Source organism: Exophiala aquamarina (genome assembly GCF_000709125.1).
Source record: "Exophiala aquamarina CBS 119918 chromosome Unknown aczIA-supercont1.1, whole genome shotgun sequence".
Classification (NCBI taxonomy): domain Eukaryota; kingdom Fungi; phylum Ascomycota; class Eurotiomycetes; order Chaetothyriales; family Herpotrichiellaceae; genus Exophiala; species Exophiala aquamarina.
In genome coordinates this window covers 4,548,653-4,567,843 of record NW_013550587.1, presented here as the reverse complement: position 1 = coordinate 4,567,843, position 19,191 = coordinate 4,548,653, and the positions used below count along the sequence as shown (strand labels likewise).

The 19,191-nt window shown below is 50.2% G+C and overlaps 8 protein-coding genes across 8 annotated transcripts; 4 read left to right on the top strand and 4 right to left on the bottom strand.

Annotated features, from left to right (window-relative positions):
• Positions 1 to 744: 744 nt before the first annotated feature.
• A1O9_01612 (uncharacterized protein) lies at positions 745 to 2,507 on the bottom strand (the record flags this gene model as incomplete). The annotated part of the gene is made up of 2 exons (XM_013410770.1): positions 745 to 1,538; positions 1,604 to 2,507. 2 exons carry the CDS (start codon positions 2,505 to 2,507, stop codon positions 745 to 747), a joined length of 1,698 nt encoding a protein of 565 aa, XP_013266224.1.
• Positions 2,508 to 3,038: 531 nt separating this feature from the next.
• Positions 3,039 to 4,165, top strand: A1O9_01611 (uncharacterized protein; the record flags this gene model as incomplete). Its single annotated transcript, XM_013410769.1, has 2 exons — positions 3,039 to 3,690; positions 3,777 to 4,165. 2 exons carry the CDS (start codon positions 3,039 to 3,041, stop codon positions 4,163 to 4,165), a joined length of 1,041 nt encoding a protein of 346 aa, XP_013266223.1.
• Positions 4,166 to 4,283: 118 nt separating this feature from the next.
• A1O9_01610 (uncharacterized protein) lies at positions 4,284 to 5,285 on the bottom strand (the record flags this gene model as incomplete). Its single annotated transcript, XM_013410768.1, has 3 exons — positions 4,284 to 5,021; positions 5,085 to 5,158; positions 5,216 to 5,285. 3 exons carry the CDS (start codon positions 5,283 to 5,285, stop codon positions 4,284 to 4,286), a joined length of 882 nt encoding a protein of 293 aa, XP_013266222.1.
• Positions 5,286 to 5,951: 666 nt separating this feature from the next.
• A1O9_01609 (uncharacterized protein) lies at positions 5,952 to 7,073 on the bottom strand (the record flags this gene model as incomplete). Its single annotated transcript, XM_013410767.1, has 1 exon — positions 5,952 to 7,073. The coding sequence occupies one exon, from the start codon at positions 7,071 to 7,073 to the stop codon at positions 5,952 to 5,954; it is 1,122 nt and encodes a 373-aa protein (XP_013266221.1).
• Positions 7,074 to 8,199: 1,126 nt separating this feature from the next.
• Positions 8,200 to 10,832, top strand: A1O9_01608 (uncharacterized protein; the record flags this gene model as incomplete). Its single annotated transcript, XM_013410766.1, has 3 exons — positions 8,200 to 8,476; positions 8,535 to 8,678; positions 8,764 to 10,832. The coding sequence occupies 3 exons, from the start codon at positions 8,200 to 8,202 to the stop codon at positions 10,830 to 10,832; spliced, it is 2,490 nt and encodes an 829-aa protein (XP_013266220.1).
• A 1,422-nt stretch (positions 10,833 to 12,254) lies between these two features.
• Positions 12,255 to 13,436, top strand: A1O9_01607 (uncharacterized protein; the record flags this gene model as incomplete). The annotated part of the gene is made up of 3 exons (XM_013410765.1): positions 12,255 to 12,350; positions 12,398 to 12,652; positions 12,702 to 13,436. The coding sequence occupies 3 exons, from the start codon at positions 12,255 to 12,257 to the stop codon at positions 13,434 to 13,436; spliced, it is 1,086 nt and encodes a 361-aa protein (XP_013266219.1).
• Positions 13,437 to 14,307: 871 nt separating this feature from the next.
• A1O9_01606 (uncharacterized protein) lies at positions 14,308 to 15,796 on the top strand (the record flags this gene model as incomplete). The annotated part of the gene is made up of 2 exons (XM_013410764.1): positions 14,308 to 15,349; positions 15,441 to 15,796. 2 exons carry the CDS (start codon positions 14,308 to 14,310, stop codon positions 15,794 to 15,796), a joined length of 1,398 nt encoding a protein of 465 aa, XP_013266218.1.
• A 1,258-nt stretch (positions 15,797 to 17,054) lies between these two features.
• A1O9_01605 (methionyl-tRNA synthetase) lies at positions 17,055 to 18,047 on the bottom strand (the record flags this gene model as incomplete). Its single annotated transcript, XM_013410763.1, has 1 exon — positions 17,055 to 18,047. The coding sequence occupies one exon, from the start codon at positions 18,045 to 18,047 to the stop codon at positions 17,055 to 17,057; it is 993 nt and encodes a 330-aa protein (XP_013266217.1).
• Positions 18,048 to 19,191: the final 1,144 nt, after the last annotated feature.

The window sequence follows — 19,191 nt, the reverse complement described above, 5'->3', positions numbered from 1 at the left end:
GGTGATCTTAAGACATATGGGGCAATCGAATAGGTACTTAGCCTCTCGTAGGAATGGTTCGATGGCATGTTGACCGGTGGCAGAGAATGTTGCTGTAGACATGGAGCAAGCAGACGTTCTTATCGGATAACGTGTCCTGCATCTTGGCGTCATGCTCATGAAAGTGATGACACTTAGGTCAGATTGTCTGGCTTTCTGGAGATTCTTTTGTCACGGAATGAAGTATCCCAATCCTTACCGTGTTGTACCGTATCCATAACCTTAGGCAGTAAGGATATGAAGCGGATCACGGTTGTTCGATGGCTGATGACGGTTCTGGGAGATTAAACGAATCTGCACCCTGGATAAATTTTTATGGAGTACTATTGTAAGGATGGTTTCCCGTCGCGTTGTGCTTGTTTTTGGTAATAGGCGCGACCCGCCGTCCTCAGTAGACACTTAGAAAGGCTTTACAGGAGAAACAAAGATGATAGTCACGTGGTAAACCCTGTTGACCCTGTTGGCCCTGGGAGCCTCATGAGGCCAGGGTAGGGAGCCTGATCTTGCTCCTTTCGCTTGTGTTGTTGTAGCGGCGCAAGAGGTCTGGTTGTACGACTACATGTAACGAGGGGCACGGCCGCTATATACATCGTAATCTCATAGAAGAAAATATGGCCTAGTGCGTAACGCAGTATCCATGCTAAAACCACCCTCTGACTACCTAAGTACTTACAGCTATCTCCGGAGGCATTCAACTTGATGCTGCTAAACATGCCCATTGACACAGTTTGTGCCATTACCGTTCTCTTCGTTCGGCTCACTCTGGCGAGAGCTCAACTCTCGTTGGCGTACTTGCCACGGCAAAGGGTCCTTGGCCGGCTGTGCCGGCCCCAGATCGCCCGATGCTGAACGCCGCTTCTGCCATTCCTCAATATCCCGTTGATCCACGAAATTTCCATGCAAGCCTAACTTCAGTTTGAACGGCAGATGTATCACCGCTACAGGCCCCTTTGCGACATCCAAAGCATCCAGGACGACAATATCGTTTCGCAGAACATCCAGATGGTTGAGCAATGCGATGACCCATCCCTCGCCTTCTCCTCCCCCTTCTTTCGGAATGAAAGATGGCTCCTGGAGTGTCGCCGTCGGTCCCGCGAAGTACACGTCTTCGGTTCTCTCGTGCCATGTGTAATGGCCCAGAGAATTGAACAAGCCACCGGCAGGAGAGCCGCATTTGACGAAATCATATGGTTTCGTCGGGTCCACCTTTGCTTGCCAGAAGTGGTTGTACTTCTTTGTGACGAACCGGTCGTCAATGCGGGAGAATTCGCCATTGGTCAGCCAAGTTTCTGTGGGCGTGACTCTGGTTCCCGACTTTGCTTTCGCGTCGAAGATCCATCGGCATGTCGGGCTTCGAAGCTGGTTCCGCTTGGCCAGGGGTGATTCCTTCTCGTCAAGTGGAGGGAAGAAGAAGAAGACGTTGCCGTCGGCGACGGTGAGGTCGAAGACTATGTGCCCTTCGTCGTTCTCGTAGCATCCTGCGACATGGCCGTGGAAGGCTAGATGGTATGAGCGAGGGCGAATCTTAGGGATAGGAAGCTGGGAGACTCGCCGTTATCGGCACGAAACCAGACTATGTCTTCTGGTTTCCCGCCCCTCCGCGGCACCACGCCATACCATTGATCTTCATTAGGGTCCCAAGCCCAGTGGTTCTGTCCTCCTTTCAAACGATCCATCGATGTCCACTTCACAGGAGTCAGAGGTAAGACCATATAATTCTTGCTGATCCCGCAATCGTGGATCATCCCGCAGAAGGGAGCCTTGTACCAAGCTTCCTCGGTTTTCTTTCCATCACGGTCGATTGTCCAGACCACAATGTCTCTTGAACCGTCATGCCCGTCACCGCCAGCCTCATACGCAAAACATAACATATCTCCCGTGTCCGGATCGAATTTCGGATGGGCGGTGAAAGTCGGGGTTAAGATCTGACCCTCAAAGTCATAGCGACCGATCGTCTCTAGCGTCACAGGGTCCATTATATACGGTGGACCGTCCTCTTTCGAAGCGAGGAGGACGCCTCTCCAGAAAGTGATGTTGGTGTTTGCCGCCGTCCGCACAATACCCTTCACGATCTCATTGTCGGTGTATGGGTTGCGGTACCTCCCGAACAAGGCTCGTCTAGCCTGGCTCTCAGCATTGTATCGATCGGTATGAACATACCGCTGCTTGAAATCCGCATGTCCGTTCTGAATACGTATCGCGGTCACACTTCCATCCCCGTTGAAGTGAATGTCGTCCTCGAAGATGGGCGGGAATCTATGGTCAGGCTGGATTCGATAGAAGGTTCCATTGATCTCGGGTGGAATCACACCATCGAACTCAAGATCGAAGACGTCGCCTTCTAGTCTTGAGGGTTTGTTGAAGCCCTGGAATACTCCTGTATCTGGGTACTTGACTTGGTCGGTTGCTTTCCGGCCGCTCGTATAGTTTGACACAACCTGCGGTGCGAGGTCGTAGATGTGTGCCATGGCGCTGGCTTTGTTGCTTCCAGGCTCACCTGGTTTATTGCACCATTTCTCTCAGGTCCTCCATAGGGTTCTTGTGGAATCCTCAATGATATGTTCACAGCAACTGAGCCTGTTCGGTGGACTCCGAGTAAGTGGAATCCATTTACCAGACATGGTTGAGCGGCCTCGAGTCCCTCCGGCAACATATGTCTACCAACTGCCGAATGTTATGGGATGGAGCTTGAAAGTGCTGTCCAGGATAATCCCTTATCACTCTTGCATAGGTTCTCTGCTTGGCTTGGGGTAATGGCCATCGGCTTCATGCTGCCGATAGGGGGGGGGGGGGGGGGGGGGGGGGGGTGGTTCTCTGCATGACTGTGAACTCTCTTCCCCACACAGAGGTCCAACACAATGTGCCCCCTTTCCTAATCTAGATAATTGACAACACTCCATCATTTAGACGGAGACACTCCAAAGGCAGGTGCACTGAATGTTCACAGGTCACCTTTGAGGAGTAATTCTGTCCAGACACGCCGCCGTACACTTTTGAAAATGCGTGGCGTCGTAGCAGTCGAAGAAGCAACCATCGATCCAGGCTCGGTCTCAACCATCGGAGAGACAATAAAATGCCTGATCCCGGGGCTGGTTGATATTGACGCGGCATCCGCGAGCCACGCAAAGCGGTTACTGGACCTACATGAGGACCGCCTGCGCATCATGGACGAGCAGGGTGTCGAGTACATGCTACTTGCACACACTTCACCCGGTTGTCAGGGCCAGACGGATCCACAGACCGCACAGGAAATGGCAACGAGGTCGAACAACTGGCTGAGTGAGCAGGTGAAGACCAACCCTGCGCGGTTTGGTGCGCTCGCAGCTCTGAATATGCATGATCCCCTCCAGGCTGCAGCAGAGCTCAGGAGAGCAGTCCAAGAGAAGGGCTTCTTCGGTGGTCTGGTCAATGACTACCAGTCTGTTGGGGCCGACGGCGCTGGGAGAGTGTACTACGACACTAAAGACTACGATTCTTTCTGGAAGGTTGTTGAGGAACTGGATGTCCCTATATACTTCCATCCTAGGTATCCGCCACCGCCGGATTTGGCGCCAGAGGCACCCCAGTATGGAAAACGGGGCCATCTGCTTGGTGCTGGAGTTCAATTTCACTTGGACTTGAGTTGGCATGTTTATGCTATTTGCTCTGGTGGTATGTCTTCAACTCCGGGGTGACCTACGTCGTAGTAGCAATCTCCACGAGATATAACTGACCTGTCTCTCTTGTCTACGTCACAGGAGTTTTCGACCGGTTTCCCAGAGTGCAGATCGTGGTCGGCCATCTGGGAGAGAATATCCCTTTTAACCTGCACCGTGCTGACCACTGGTTGAACATGCCACACAAGCAGTCTTCACGCCCTTGCAAACACGATTATACTTACTACTTCAAGCACAATGTTCACATCACGACGTCGGGTAATTTCTTCACCCAGGGGCTTAAACTATGCGTCGACCTGCTTGGCTCGGACAGAGTTCAGTTCGCCATTGACACACCTTATGAGAAGACAGAGGAAGGGATGGAATGGTGGAGGAGCGTCACTTTTGATGGGCCAGACGGTGAGAAGGTACAGGATGATATTGCGAGAGGTAATGCTATCAGAGTGTTTAAACTGCCTTTGGAGCCTTGAGTGATGCAGATTTAGAACAAATGAAATTTGTTGTCCTCCCCTGCACAAGTTTAGATATTGTTCAATTTATATTTGGGAGCGTGTCTTCACTAGCAGACTTCGCTACTCGAAACTAGTCTCAAGCAGGTGCAGCATCTGCAATTTCGGCGTTGCTCTTCACAATGTCTGCCACCACCGCCTTGTCCGCTAGGGTACCGTTATCCTTCGCCAGCGCTTCCTGCTGATCTTGTGGTAACGCCAATGTCAACGCCGGCAACGCGGTGCTGACATCTTGGCCATACTTAGGAGCCCTGAGGTCATCCTCCTTGACCTTCTCGCCAGTGACCGGATGCGGATAGTGGAATGGAATGACCCTCGTGTCCGGCCAGAGCATCTGCTGCTCGATCAACTCGTCCGGACCGATGGGATCCTCAGGAAACGTCTTCTTCGGCCAGGGGATATAGTTCTTCTTGGTATGGGACCAGCCACGCTCGAAATCCGCGTGCCAGAATGGAAAATAGCGGTAGCGGAACGGCTTCCACACGCCGTCCTCCTTGATGTATTCATTCTCGTACAGTCCGCCCTCCCACCACTGCGCGTGTCCACGCGGATGCTCTTCTTGGATCGACTGGTGCGTGCCTGCGGACATGAGGGCGCGGATCCGTGCCCAAGCTCGCGTCCCTGACGGGTCCACGTCCACGATCTCCTGCATCATCGGGTGGTCGAGGAGGAAGCCGTATACCGGTCCGTTGCGCCCCTTGACGAACGTGTTCTGGAACCGTCCGATATATAATCGTCGGATGCCTTCTTTACGTCGATACCGTGACCCCAGGAACTCAACGTATGCGTCGGGGTGGTTCGAGAACATGTCGACTACCTATTTGCTCGATGGACGGCTTTGTTAGGGTTTTGGAAGACGCTTCTTCCGTTGCGAACCTACCTCGTTGTAGAGACATTTGTCCAGGTAGTAGCCATATTTGAAATGCACTTTCCTGATTTCTGCTTCATCTGTCTCTCTGTATCAGTGATTACTTCTCTAGACCAGAGAAGAGACCCCCATGGTCAACCCACCTTCCACCTTTTGTATTTTAGCATGCAGCCGCTTGACCTCAGCTTTCAGTTCTGCTAACTCGTCTGCCATGTCTATCATAGTCCTCTCTCAAGATGGAGGTTGGCTCAAGGTATCCCAATTAGAAATCTCGATAACGATTCTCGAAGTCGGGACACGACTACATGTGCACCTCACGAGTCCCTGTACGTCAACGAAGGCACTCTTTGTACCTTTTCAACACGGTCTGGCTCTCCGCATTTCACAATATCTACACCCCATTCTCCAAAACTAGGCATTGCCCCAGAGTGTTAGGGAATGGCGATCGTCCCACCTACGTCCACAGTCTGCATGATACTGCAGGCATTTGAAAAACTGTCTGCGGGGTACGTGGAGCGAGCTTAGATGGCTCTCTAACTCGGCTCGGCACATTTAAAAGTACAAGCATTAATGAAAGGGGGTTTCGGCATTATCACTCCGAAAGAATCCTCCAATCGTGGAGGGCAGCTTATTCGGCATTCATTAGTGCTTGGACATTTCCTGCTAGAGACGTTGTCCTAGGGCTTCTGTATGCCCGGGCCGATGGCCACTTCGAATTGAGAAGGCTACACGAGGGTTTCAGATGAACAAGCTGGCAACCCACCTTGTTTCAATGATCATCGTAAACCAAGGAAATTTATGTTAAAAGATTGTAGTTCCAGCCACAATGGGGGAAGAAATGCTTTCGGAGTTTGATTTTGCCAGCCTCAAATATGTATCTTAAGCAAGTGGAACAGCTGTCTCGGTTGTTACTGGTGCCGGTATGGGGGGTATAACGGCCTCAACAATTTCTGGGGTGTATGTTGTATTTTCTGCTGCTGCAAATAGAGGAAGCTCTGGCTCCCGCCACGGCTTCGGCAGGAAGGTGAGAATACTCTTCAAGCACCATCCGCTCAAAGCCTGCGTTTGAGTCGCGTCGAGAAGACTCAAGCCTGGTGCCTTTCTGTGCAGGCAGACCGATTTTAGATTGATGCGAGTCAGATCACCTGGGCCACCCTTAGTGAGGGCATCTGCTGTCAGTGCCCACGCCAGTGGATGATACATAATCCCTTCATGAGAATATGCGAGACCTGCAGGCATGAACATAGCTTGCACTTGCACCTCGCAGTTTGTCACTCCTACATTCCGTTCGTCCTTCATCAATGCAGATGCAAAGGGTCCGAATTGAGGCTGGACGACCTCATCAGTCGCTGAGTATATCGATGTTGTAGGGACGTAAGCTGAATCACCGCCATTGGATCGAAGAGCGGCAATGAATTTCGAGTTTCTAGTCTGAGCCCAAACAGCTGGCGTTCCTGGAACTGTTCCTGGTATTGGACACAAACCCCAAGCGTTTATGGTGCCTCTGAAGTCCGCCGACAGGCATATGAAGTTGCTGACTGCTGCACGAGTGCTAGGCCAGTACTTGAGTGACCACTGTGTAGACAAGTTCCCCTGAGACCAGGCAATTACTGCAACTTGCTTTGTCGACACTGTTGATATGTAATTTATAGCGTATGCAACATACTCTGCGTTCTTGGGAGATGCATCACACATTCTCCCTGGGATGTTGAGCCAGACAGGATCTCCGAATGGGCTTGCTTTCAGCAGTTTGGCGAAGTTGTGGTTGAATGCTTCGCCTCCATAGGAACCTGTACCGGGAACAAGTATGACTGGAGTCTTGCCGTCGAGGCCGCATTTGAACTCTGATGGGATGAAGATAGCAGAGCGCAGGTTAGCTTCTGCGGTCGAGTATGGGGCATCTTCTGCTATCCTGTGTGGATAGATGGACGCCTGCGGATCTGGGTTTTGGTTCTCATGGCTGTTGATATTCACGCTGGTACCGCCTTTGAATTTGAACATGCTGCAACACGAGGAATGATGTTGGGCCAAATGAATTCAAAGATTGTTGGGTCTGGAGGTGGGACTTTGATCGCTCAAAGCCAGACTCAAAGACTCCTTCTCAGACATATTATAAATCCACATGGCCATGGGAACAACTTTGACTGGCAACATATTTCAGCTACCTCTCGAGTTTCTTCTACTGGCGGAGAGATGCACGGCTAGCGTATCCTAGACTGTTGATATTGGCCGGGTCTGTCAGGAAAGGCCGTTTCTTCCAACAATAAGTTTTCAAGCACACTAAAACGCAGGAAAGATGTTGCCCAGTACTGGAAACATAGCTGAGGTGGTGTTAGGAGCATCCGTGGCTGCATGCAACGCTAGTCATTTTGGTTCTTGGATTCGCTTGGAGCATCGGAGATAAGCGAAATCGGAAAGGCTTTACGTGAGTTCGCGAGATTATGTACGTGAAAATTAGGTTGCCATTCTTAAATGCGGGAACCAGCTGAACAAATGTTTCTTGCTCTTCATCTGCATTGTCAAAGTCTCTAGCAAATCAGATCTGGACTGGCCAATTAGTGTCTTGAGAACCAACTTCTCCTCTCTGCGCAGCATTTTATCTGGTTAGACCCTGAACTCAATCAATGCTCAACAATGACAATATAAGGATGCTTACGTACAGCCACTGCAATGCGCATAACAAAAATTGTCTAGTACCGAATCAATGGGTGGGCGATATGGGGGAAACGAGATGTTGACAGATACCTAAATATTTACATGCATATCATCCAATCGTTCACGTTTAAAGCACTTTCCATGATCTGCATGTTCACATCTATGAATTCTCGCCGATCGACGGTAGGTGGCCTAACTCAGGACTCAGCTGACAATTCTTCAACACCTAATGGCTACCATCTATGAGACTTTTGGACTTGCCAGAAACATAGAGGAGTTCAAGCCACGGCTGACATGGAAAAGGAGCAGGGACGATAATTGACAGAGCTCACGCACTAACGAGAAGCGCCAATGGAGCAAAAGACTGAGCTGCCAACATTGAACAGCTCGGCTTGCCGGTCTGTGATCCTTGCTTTATTAGTAGCAAGGCTTTCCCACCCATTAGGTTTGATGTTTGTCGTTGAAGTTGAAAATGTCTTTCCTCATCAACAAGGCCTCAACGGCCGCCCATAATCTCCAGAAATCTGCCAATCTGGACAATGTGACTAGCAAACTGTCGCTGGGCAGCTTATCTAGTGCTGTGTCTGGTCTGATCGGAGGTCAGGATCCAAGTCTCAAACACCGACATGCCAGCTCCGCACCAGTTCGCGGAGGGAACAGTGTCAAGTTCCATGTCGATGGCTGTGCTTACTTTTGGGCTGTATCTGAAGCACTGGAAAATGTCAAGGAGTCTGTATGGATTCTCGGATGTGAGTTGACTCAATGGAGGCTGCCGAGGAAGAACATCTGTTAAGAGTGCTATCACAGGGTTCCTTTCGCCAGAGGTCTACTTGAGAAGACCGCCCTCAGAAAACGAGAAATATCGACTAGACCGGATGCTTCAGGCTGCGGCTCAACGTGGTGTGAAAGTCAACATTGTGGTTTTTAAGGAGGTGCCACAGTTTATGTCCCGTAAGTGCTCTCCTGTTTTAGTCTCCAGAGCCCATGTAGCCTTGCACTCTGAAATTTAGACATCACTAATGTGTGTCGAATATAGTATCCTCTCATCATACGAAAAACGCGCTTGAGGCTCTGCACCCAAATATCTCTGTGTTTAGATACCCCGACCATTATTCAGGTGTTAAAGGTGCAATATCTTCCACTAAGAGTACTCTTCAAAGTGTCATGGCCGGTGGAGCTGCAGGACTAGGTAAAATCTCAGATGACACCCTTCAGAGCATGTTTGCCATCGCAGGTGGGCCAACATTGCTGTGGGCCCATCATGAGAAAGTCGTTATCTGTGACAGGGATCTGGTGTTCCTGGGTGGCATCGACTTGTCATACGGTAGATGGGATACTATCCAGCACCCGATCGCTGATGCGCATCCTGGGAACCTTGACGAGATCGTTTTCCCGGGCCAGGACTACAACAATGCTCGAGTGATGGACTACAAGAACCTCGACAGATGGGAGCACAACAAACTCAGCCGATTGACAACGTCTCGTATGGGATGGCAGGATATCTCCATCAGCTTCACTGGCCCCGCCGTCTCAGACGCCTGCAAACACTTTGTGCATCGTTGGAATTTCATTCATGGCATGAAGTACAATACTGGCTTGCCCGTAGACCAACGCTATTCGCCACTTCCAGAAATAATGGACGATTTAAATTCGACTCATAACCCGATCCTTCAAGCCAATGGTAACATGAATTGTCAATTTGTTCGTAGTGTGTCAAATTGGAGCAGCGCGTTACCCACAGAACACAGCGTTTACAATGCATATGTCGATGCTATCGAGAAGAGCGAACATTTTGTTTATCTGGAACACCAGTTCTTTATCACGGCTACAGGTTCTTGGATTGGTACCGTCTGGAATAGGATTGGTGAAGCACTCGTTCAGCGTATCTTGAGAGCTGCTCGGGAGAAGAAGAAGTATAAAGTGATTGTGGTCATGCCCTCAGTACCGGCATTTCCAGGTGATCTGCAAGCATTAATTACAGGACATCCCCCACGAGCAATCATGAAACTCCAGTACAAATCCATAAGTCGGGGAGGCTTCAGTATTATGGATAAGATCAGAAGGGCTGGCCTTGACCCTGCGGATTATATACGATTCTACAATTTACGCAACTACGATCGTCTCAATGAAAGTGCTATTCTGCAGAAGACAGAGAAAGCCAGTGGTGTTGAGTACACTCAGGCAAGCCAGGACCATGACGATATCGTGGATCCTTTTGGTCTTCGCGCCCAGAAAGAGTTCGGAGAATTCGAAGGAGACAATGTCACACAAAATCATGAGGCATATCAGAAATACCAAAAAGCCTCGGGCCACACCAGTGAATGGGACACGGTCAGCTCATGCTACATGGCGGGCAGCGCAGACATACGAAAAGTTCCCTGGCAAGGCGGCGGCTCCATACAAGAAATCGATGCTTTTGTCAGTGAGGAGCTCTACGTGCATTCCAAACTGCTCATCGCAGACGATCGAGTTGTGATCATTGGATCTGCGAACCTCAATGATCGCTCGCTCAAGGGCAGCCGCGACTCGGAGGTTGCACTGGTGATTGAGGATCAAACACCTCTCGAGATTCTAATGGATAGGAAACCGTATCAAGCCAGCCAATTTGCAGCAAAGCTGAGAAGATACCTCTTCCGGAAGCACTTGGGCCTCCTTCCACCTCAAGATATGCGCAAACCGGACAGTCACTTTTCCCCTGCTCCAGGACTTAACGAATATGACTTTGACACTCTGCTGGACCGGGTTGTGCAAGACCCCATCAGTGACGAGATGCAAAAACACTGGAATTCTGTCGCTCACGAGAACACCCTTGCATTTCGCAAGGTGTTCGCTCCGATGCCAGATGACACAGCGAAAACATGGCTCCAATATCAGGCCTTGTTTTGGAAGCGATTCACAGGACCTGATGGCTTTCAAATGGCTCGGTGGGGACATGTTGCTAAGAGCAATTTTGCAAAAGGAGAGGAGGGTCTCAAGCAGGTTAAGGAGGAGTTGGCGAAGATCAAGGGCATGTTGGTGGAAATGCCTCTAGAATTTCTCGTGAGGACGGATATTCAAATCGAGGACCCAGGTTACAACATTATCACAAGACAAGGTTACGTGTGATAAGGGACGGGATCTCGCATCTCACAGTCTGAATAGCTAGTGTGCTGATACACTAGCAAAGGGTGGAAGAGGAATGTCCAAATTGGCACACTGCTAAGATTGATAGGACCTATTTGGAACCACAACTGCCGAGGTTCCCCACAAGATCTGATGGTAGACTTTTGCGGGGGCTTAGCCTCAACTTTTGATGTACTTAACTTGACGACAAGGAAACTCTTTTTGCGAGCACACATTAATTCATGAAGCTACTAGTCCCGTACAAGAAGACTTCATCGACAGTAGGACGAGTGCATAAGAAACGGCACGAACAAAAGAATATGCACCAATTCCGTTGCCTTAGGAAGGCGTCAAAGCGTTGTTGACAACCGGAGAATACAGATCGCTGAGGAGAGGCAGTTGCTGAGCAGTTGAGATGGCCGAGGTATACGAGAGAAAACGAACAAAAGTCGATCGGACTGTCATCAGCTGTGACAGATGTAGAGCTCGCAAGACCAAAGTAAGAGCCTTGCTGGGAAATTGAACCCTACGGTGCTGATGGCAATGGCCTAGTGCAGAAATCCAGGTGCGCATTCATCTGCTGCATCAGGAAGCGGTAATTGACGTCTTTAGATCCTGGACCGTGTGATTACTGCAAGAGCATCAGCGCAGCTTGCCAGATCGACAGAGGGAAAAGGAAGCAGCGGCCGTACTACTACGTTTCCGAAGAAGAGTACGCGCTCTTGAAGAAGATTGTCCAACATCACATCCCGCACGATGAGATAGACGTGTCTGTCTTGCGCGAATTTGCTTCGCAGCTCGGTGAAAACAGCACTCTGTCGCCTTCATTCCGCGATCGCTCGGTGTTGGCTCCCGAGCAACAGCCTCTCCCAGAATCGCAAGAAGCCCGCGGTCCTCATGAAGCACCCTCTCCGGGAGAAGAGAGAGTGGTTGCGGAAGAAATCAAAAATCTCCATGCTGATCTTGGATGCATGATGGTAGATTCAACTGGGGAGTATAGTAGGTGCCAGAAACCCTGCTTCTGCATACGTCCTAACACTGATAGGATTTGTTGGAGCTGATTCCGGCATTAGCTTCAATGCAGCTGTTCGTCGACTAGACCCGGTGTCGGAGACAAGGGCTGAGAAGGACGTGATCCCTCCCATGAGAACAGCAACCTTGCCCCCTGCCACGCCTTCGTCTCCTGCAACCCATAAATCTCAACGAAAGGCATGGTTGCCCCAGAAGGAGGTTTGCCTGGCATATGTTTCTTCTTACTTTCGTGATGTGCATTGCTTGTACTGGCTATACTCCTCTGAAAATTTCCACACCAGGTTGGAGAACACATACTCCAATGTCACTTCATCATTGAGTAGCTCCTGGTTGTGTTCATTGTGCTGCATCTTTGCCTTAGGGTCGATGGAAGCTAGTAACAGCCACAACTCGATGGCATCGTCAGACTATCTCGCTATAGCCAAAGATATGGTCCCTGAGGTTTGCGACGAGGCCGATCTCGACAGTGTTCGGGCTCTCATTCTTTTAGTACGTATTCTGGTTCTAGCCAAAGTGTCCTACTGACCCTGGGCTAGGCATTGACTCTGCAAGGACATTGCTTCTCCAACAATGCATATCTACACGCCGGTTTGGCAGCGAGAGTTGCATTTTCTCTCGGACTTCATGTTGACAAGTACTCACTATCGCATGGCATTGTCGACAAGGAGCATGCGAGAGCCATTTGGTGGACTCTATACAACTTCGACCAAGAGATAGCACTCAGAACAGGGAAACCTTGCAGTATCTCCGAAGGCCTTATAAACACTCCACCAGAATTTCCATCCGAGCATGTAAGTGAGCATTGTACGCGTGATGGGCCACCACTACTAACTGGTGTAGATCCTAAACTTGGGGCCAAATATGCCGTTCTCTTATCTGCAATCGTCATCTTCGCTCACGAGCTTGACTAAGCGTACCACTGGCATCTTGTACCCAACTTCAATGTCTGGCCGTGTCATCCTATCACAAGTCTCAGATCTCTTACTGTCTTTGGAAACGTGGTTGGCTGAGCTACCTTCGCATCTGCTTCTCACAGATCACGTTGCCACCCCTTACCGAAGATGTATCAGTCTGCTCCATGTTCGATATTGGAGTGTTGTTGTCCTTGCAACTCGGTCATTCCTTCTATGCAGCGTATTGCGGCGGGAAGAGTTGAAAGACCACGATAAAATGACAAAGTTTCATGACTTGAGCCATATCTGCATTGAAGCAGCCGAGAAATCATTCCATATCCTCCAGAACATGCACCGGGACGGTACTTTATCAAGTCGGCTCCCTCTAGACTTTAACTATATGCTGGAGCTTATCCAGATATTCTTGACAGCGGATGCATTCTCTCATCTAGAGAGACACATTGATAGTGTCAGGAATCTTCTGCAAATCCTCCAATCAATGGATGCCGTGGGATGGTGCGAGAAGGCGCTTCCAGAAGTTGAAGCGCAACTTCACAACAATGGATTATTGGAGCCTTCCTGGGACTACAACACGAATATCCAAGATTTCGGGTTCCTTATTGGCCAGGGTGAGCCGTCGTTTGAAAATTACGAACTGTATGATTGCACCAGCGTCAACTAGGGCTGATCTAAAGGTTGAAAGAGTATCGCTGACAGCATATAGATTGTTTGAATCTACTATGTGATATTGAGCCTGCGCTCGAACAGGAATTTCTATTGTTCCCGGAACTGTTCTGATTCACCCAGCGGGCATCCTGGCCGCGGGGGTCTTCGAAGTTTGTTGATCACCATACACCATCCGATGCAGGCGCGAATCCAAGTTAATCAATGTCAGCCTGAGTTAATCCAAGAAGCCAACTGCAGATTGTATGCGGAGGAAGCAACCAGAAAGAAAGATGGTAGGTTTCCCCTGCTTGTCAGGCTCCATCGGATCGATCCATCCGATGCCCACACCAACTTCTGACCTTGACCCATGCAGGTCCTCCGACACATTTCGGCTCTTCGATTTATCCCAGCCAAAGTACTAACCCCAGCTTTGCGGGGATAGAAGCCCAAAGTTAGCTTTACTTTGGCTGGCCGTTGTACAAGCACGTATGCCGATCATGAGGTCTATGAAAGAGACCAGATGCCTGCAAACAGTCTCGACTGCTTCCTCGTCTTCCTGCACGATCCGGCGCGACACGACACGATAGAATAGTGCCTTGCACCTCATACCACTACTGCCACTCTTGATCGAGGCGATTTTGATCACAATGTCCCTAGGAGTTATCCAACCACGGGAGGGCAAGGCTCCCGGCACAGTGATACTCTTCGACAACGAGAGTCACAGGGCTGCTTTCAACTTCAAGCACGCAGTTGGCAAGGTATAGGACAATGACGAGATACTGGCTAGGCAGAAAGTTGATACATCTCGCAGAAGTCAGATATCGTTCTGGTGCCTCAGCCCTCGAATGACCCAAATGATCCCCTAGTAAGGAGTTTTTCTCGGTGCAATGTTTCTAGCTAATTCGGCAGAATTGGCCAAGGTGGAAGAAAGACCTGACACTCGCACTGGTCTTTATCAACACAATAATTCTCGCTTCGGTACCGGCCCCGATTCTGGCTCCCGCGACGGTCCTTTTGACGACAGTATTCCATGTGAGTCTCGACCATGTCGCTGTTCTGTCGGGGTACCAGCTCCTACTGGTGGGATGTATCGGGTAAGATTCATTCTCCACCACGAGAGCTCGAGGGTCAAGGTGAAGTTAACTTCAGTAAGGCCGGTTGTATCAGCACTGGCGCGGAAATACGGCAAGAGACCCCAATTTGTATTCGCGGGAGTCATGGGAATCATCGGCACAGCAGTCTGCATCTCTGCAAATACAGACTACGATAAGCTCATGGCTGGACGTCTCTTGCAAGGGTTTGGCACCACTGCTTTTGAAAGTCTATCAGTCGCTGTCATCGGCGATCTGTACTTTGTCCACGAGCGACCGCTCCGGACAGGAGCCATCACGTTGACCCTGACCTGCATTGCTTCGCTGGTATCGATCATTGGAGGCCCCATAACAGCTAACCTGGGCTGGCGGTACCTGTTCATCATTCACCTACCATTCGTCGTTGTCGGTGCGATAGGGATATTTTTCTTCCTTCCCGAAACGCAATTCATTCGCACCTCTACGGCATCCACCACTCAGCAGCCACAGATTGGCAGATCGTCGGCCTTACCAGATGAGCGTTCCATGGGCGTGAAACTCGCACAGACTGAGAAGATAGAGAATATAAATAATGCTGACACAAAGATTGAACCGGTCGAGTCGGATACTGGATCCTCATCCCCGACCATGCGGAAGAAAACCTACATGCAAGAGCTGGCGCTGTTCTCTGGAAAGTACACTGATGAAAGTATTGTCAAGTTGCTGTTCACTCCTCTAGCTGTTCTTCTCAACCCGGCTGTCATATGGGTGGGTCCCCGGAGCCTGGAATATCCTCCAGATCAGTTTGAGGCGTATGAACTAATGTTGGCAGACCCTCCTCGTTGCTGGACTTGCAGTGGTAAGTGCCTCCTGCACGCGTGTGTATGACAAGCACAGAATAATGTCGTTGACTCATCGGCATATGCAACAGGCTCTGTACGTATCAACAGCATATATCATCGCACAAATCTGGTCCGGGCCGCCTTATCACCTGACGCCTGCGGGCAACGGCTACTTCTTTGTTGGCGGTCTCCTAGGTGGCATCATTGGTGGTCTTCCTGGTGCATATATCGTCGACGTCATCACGAAGGCCTTGATCAGACGCAACCAAGGCACCTACGAGCCCGAGTTCCGCATTCCCGCTCAGATCGTCAGCGTCATGTTGTATGCCCTGGGCTGGTTCCTTTGGATGTGGGATGTTGAGCATCCTACCCCTAAAGGCTACTTCCTCGGCGCATTCTGTCATGGTTGCATATGTGCCGGCATAACTGTCGCGACTGTCAGTGCTAATTTGTACATCTTGTGAGTAATGATCTTCTTTCCCGTCTCCTTCGAAGATTGGTTCTCCTTTGGACAGATAGCAAATGCCAGATAGCAGATGCCAATAGTTATGTGGGCATGCATAAGAGAATCAGATGCGCCGTTGCGAAATGCCAGTTAAAAGATGTCCAAGTGTGATGAAATCAATTGACAACAATTAGGGATTCTTTCCCCGCCGACGCAACCGAGATCTTCATCGTGCAGATGCTCGCGAAGAACCTGCTGTTCTACGGCTTCTCGACGTTCATCAACTCCTGGGCTGCCCAAGAAGGTCCTGGCGCCGTGTTCAGAACTTATGGAATTGTCTCATTGTGTGTTTCGCTGACTAGTGTCGCTATGTGTGAGTTACTCTTTCGCCTAAGCAGGCCCAAACACTACAATCTCAAGCATCTGACCTTTTGATTTTTGTCCCCTCTCGCGTCCCGTATATCTGTGTAAACGAGGTCTTTGCTGACAAATGTGTGTTGCTGGCCATTTAGACATTTTCGGGAAGCTCTTGCGCAGAACCCTGAGTGAGCAGAAATGGTTGGATGTCATCGGTGCAGTGCGTTCCCCTGCTCGCATCATGCCTGGGACAGCCAACGTTGGACATTGAGTGTTGTCGCATCAAGTGAGCCGCCTTTCGTATCTCGTGCAGGATGCAGAACTTACGAGTCAAAGTGCTTGACGAGTGAGTGCTGAGGTCGTCTTGATTTGTTCAAGGATATTCGTTAAGTGTCTGAAAAGAAGATGCAGTTTGAGATATGTGGGTTTCTTGAGAGGCTCAATTGGTCCAGTGATGCGACCAGAGCGATCTATTTAACACGTCATTCGAGCATATCTATATGTTTTCGACAAGTAGACTTCGAGATGTATATTTCTGGACCACAAATGCAGAATTTTGATGTGTCATGAGTGTTCGAGAGGCAACGTTGGGAGAAGTCTAAGGGGTATGTGGTGGAGACTGAAACTGCCGTTGGGCGTGAGGGCCGCAATTTTGTTCACAATCCATTCTGTCCAAGGGCGAGCGATGGCTCTCTTAAAGGGAAACCGGGGCCAATTAGTGGGAGGCTCAGCATATGTGGCAAAGGCCTCTGGGCTCTCATAATGGCACGGAGCCCAGCACGAGGGAAACCTCTCAGATGCTGGTCTTGAGAGCTGCTTGGCCCTTGCTTCGAAATAGCTTCGACGTGGGTATCAGTAGCTTCGGTTCTGAGTAGTGAGATCGTCAGCCAGCTCTGGAAGACTGAAGATCGCTCCTAATATTAGGGAGCTGAATTCACCGGGGTTTGTAACTTTTCGTGAATTTTCGCTGCAAATTTGGTAAAAATCGGATTCAGACCACATGATTTATATCGCTCAACTAGCTCAGTTGGCTGGCTGGATTCCGAGCCACCGGTAGAAGGTCCAGAAATTTGATCATCCTCGACACCCTCAACCAATGCGACGAATCCAGTATCCAATGGAACGGAGCCTAGGAATGGAACGCCGGTCTCCCTCGCCATGATTTCGCCGCCGCCTTTGCTGAAGATGTTCGTAATCTCATTGCAACAGGGGCAGATATATCCAGCCATATTTTCTATTACCCCTAAGACGGGGACCTGTGTTTTGACACAAAAGTTGAGTTCTTTCCTCACATCTGAAGTTGAGATGGCTTGAGGAGTGGTGACGACAACTGCGCCCGAGAGTTTGGGCCTGGGATCAATATCTAGCGCTAGGTTTCCATTTGCGCTTGTTATGGGTTGCACGTCTGCGGCGAGCTTGTGCAGTTCCTCCACGATCGCAATGTGCTCATCACTTGTCCCGGGAGGGGTATCGATGAGTAAATAGTCAGTGTTCGGAGGCCAGAAGACGTCGGACACAAATTGTCTTATCATGGCTGTTTTTTTGGGCCCACGCCATATCACGGCCGACTCGCGCGTAGGGAGAAGGAAGGCAAGGGACAGAGCGTGGAGGGAGCCTCGGGCAGGAGGAGAGGACTGGTTGGTTTGGTCACCAGTTGTGCCATCGGTCGATGTCCCTTTCACGGCATCATGCACCTTAACAGGCAGCCAGCCTCCGGGTGCCTGGGTGACTTTCTTGTCTTCGAGATTCAAAAGCCTGGGTATGCTTGGACCAGTAAGGTCAATATCGAGAATTCCTACGTTGTGGCCCTGCTGGGTGAGGGAGAGGGCAAGTTGAAGGGTTGTACTAGATTTACCCACGCCACCTTTCCCCGACAGAACGAGGACGACGTGGTTGATGTTTTGGAGTCCCATCACAGCGCAATTCGCCCGAAGGAAGAGTCTGCTGTTCAGAAATATAGCGGTTGGAGGACAGCTAGGTTGTCGACAATGCGACGGGAATGCCTTTGAAAGTGATGGGCCATTGCATTGCTAAGCAGAAAAAGTGCAGCCAGCCAGCCATTGCCAGGCCATCGCACCACTAGCGGCAAAACTACCGGGTGGCGTCATATGACTGGAATTGGAAAGGTTTCCCCGCGACTGGTGAACGATACGCGCACCACGCGTTGTAGACTCGTGGCGTGATGAGAGGGAAGAACGGTTTAGGGAGCCGCCCTACTGAGAACCTTCTGATGGTACATCGTGTCCCTGGACAGTATGGCAGGAAAGGGTATTCTGGCAAACACATAGGTGCTCTCTGGCACGTGCGTTGGCTTTCTCGATGCTTCCTATTATATTCGTCCTAGATTCTTCAGATGTGTGGCTCGCAATGGACAAGGTCAAAGATCTACGAATGTCCTAAGGGTACTGTCACCACCCAAGTTACCTGGGTACGTTCGAGGAATTGGAGGCAAGTGAGTGCTGGCAGGCATGGATCCTCTGTATGTGGTACCTAATTGATAGGGCGAAAGCCATCGACGACTTCAAGAGGCGTGGCCCTTCGGAGGAGATGTCTCCCCGGGGGCACTTCGGGGCTCGGGCCAAGCCTAAGTTAACTCATGATCAGCCTGATGAGTTCACCCACTATCCCAGGGCCCAGGGGTGAGTTCGTGGTTCTGGCGCCCGGATCAGCAGCCCTTCCAATGACGAGTGCGGGGGTGGCGCCCATAGGATTAATTAAAGTGCAGGCACCAGGTGCCATTCGTCCTCTCACGCCCATAGAAATCAATGGTTCGCATATCGCAGATAGGCACGTGCTTGCTGTAAGCTATTGTTTAGAATCTTCCTTCACCTTGTGCCTTCGGAGATTTATTGTTCCGTCACCTGCGACCGTGACCACTGTACTTGATGCTGTCTCTGGTGGGGGTGGCCGGCATTGCCGTGTTACTGTATGTACATGAATTGAATGCAGGCACAGCCACGATCTCGTTGCTATAATACTTCTTGGTTGTAAATGTCTCGTTGTGGCAAACCATATTTTGAAAAACTACGAGTACCTACTCATAGTGTATCCTCGGCA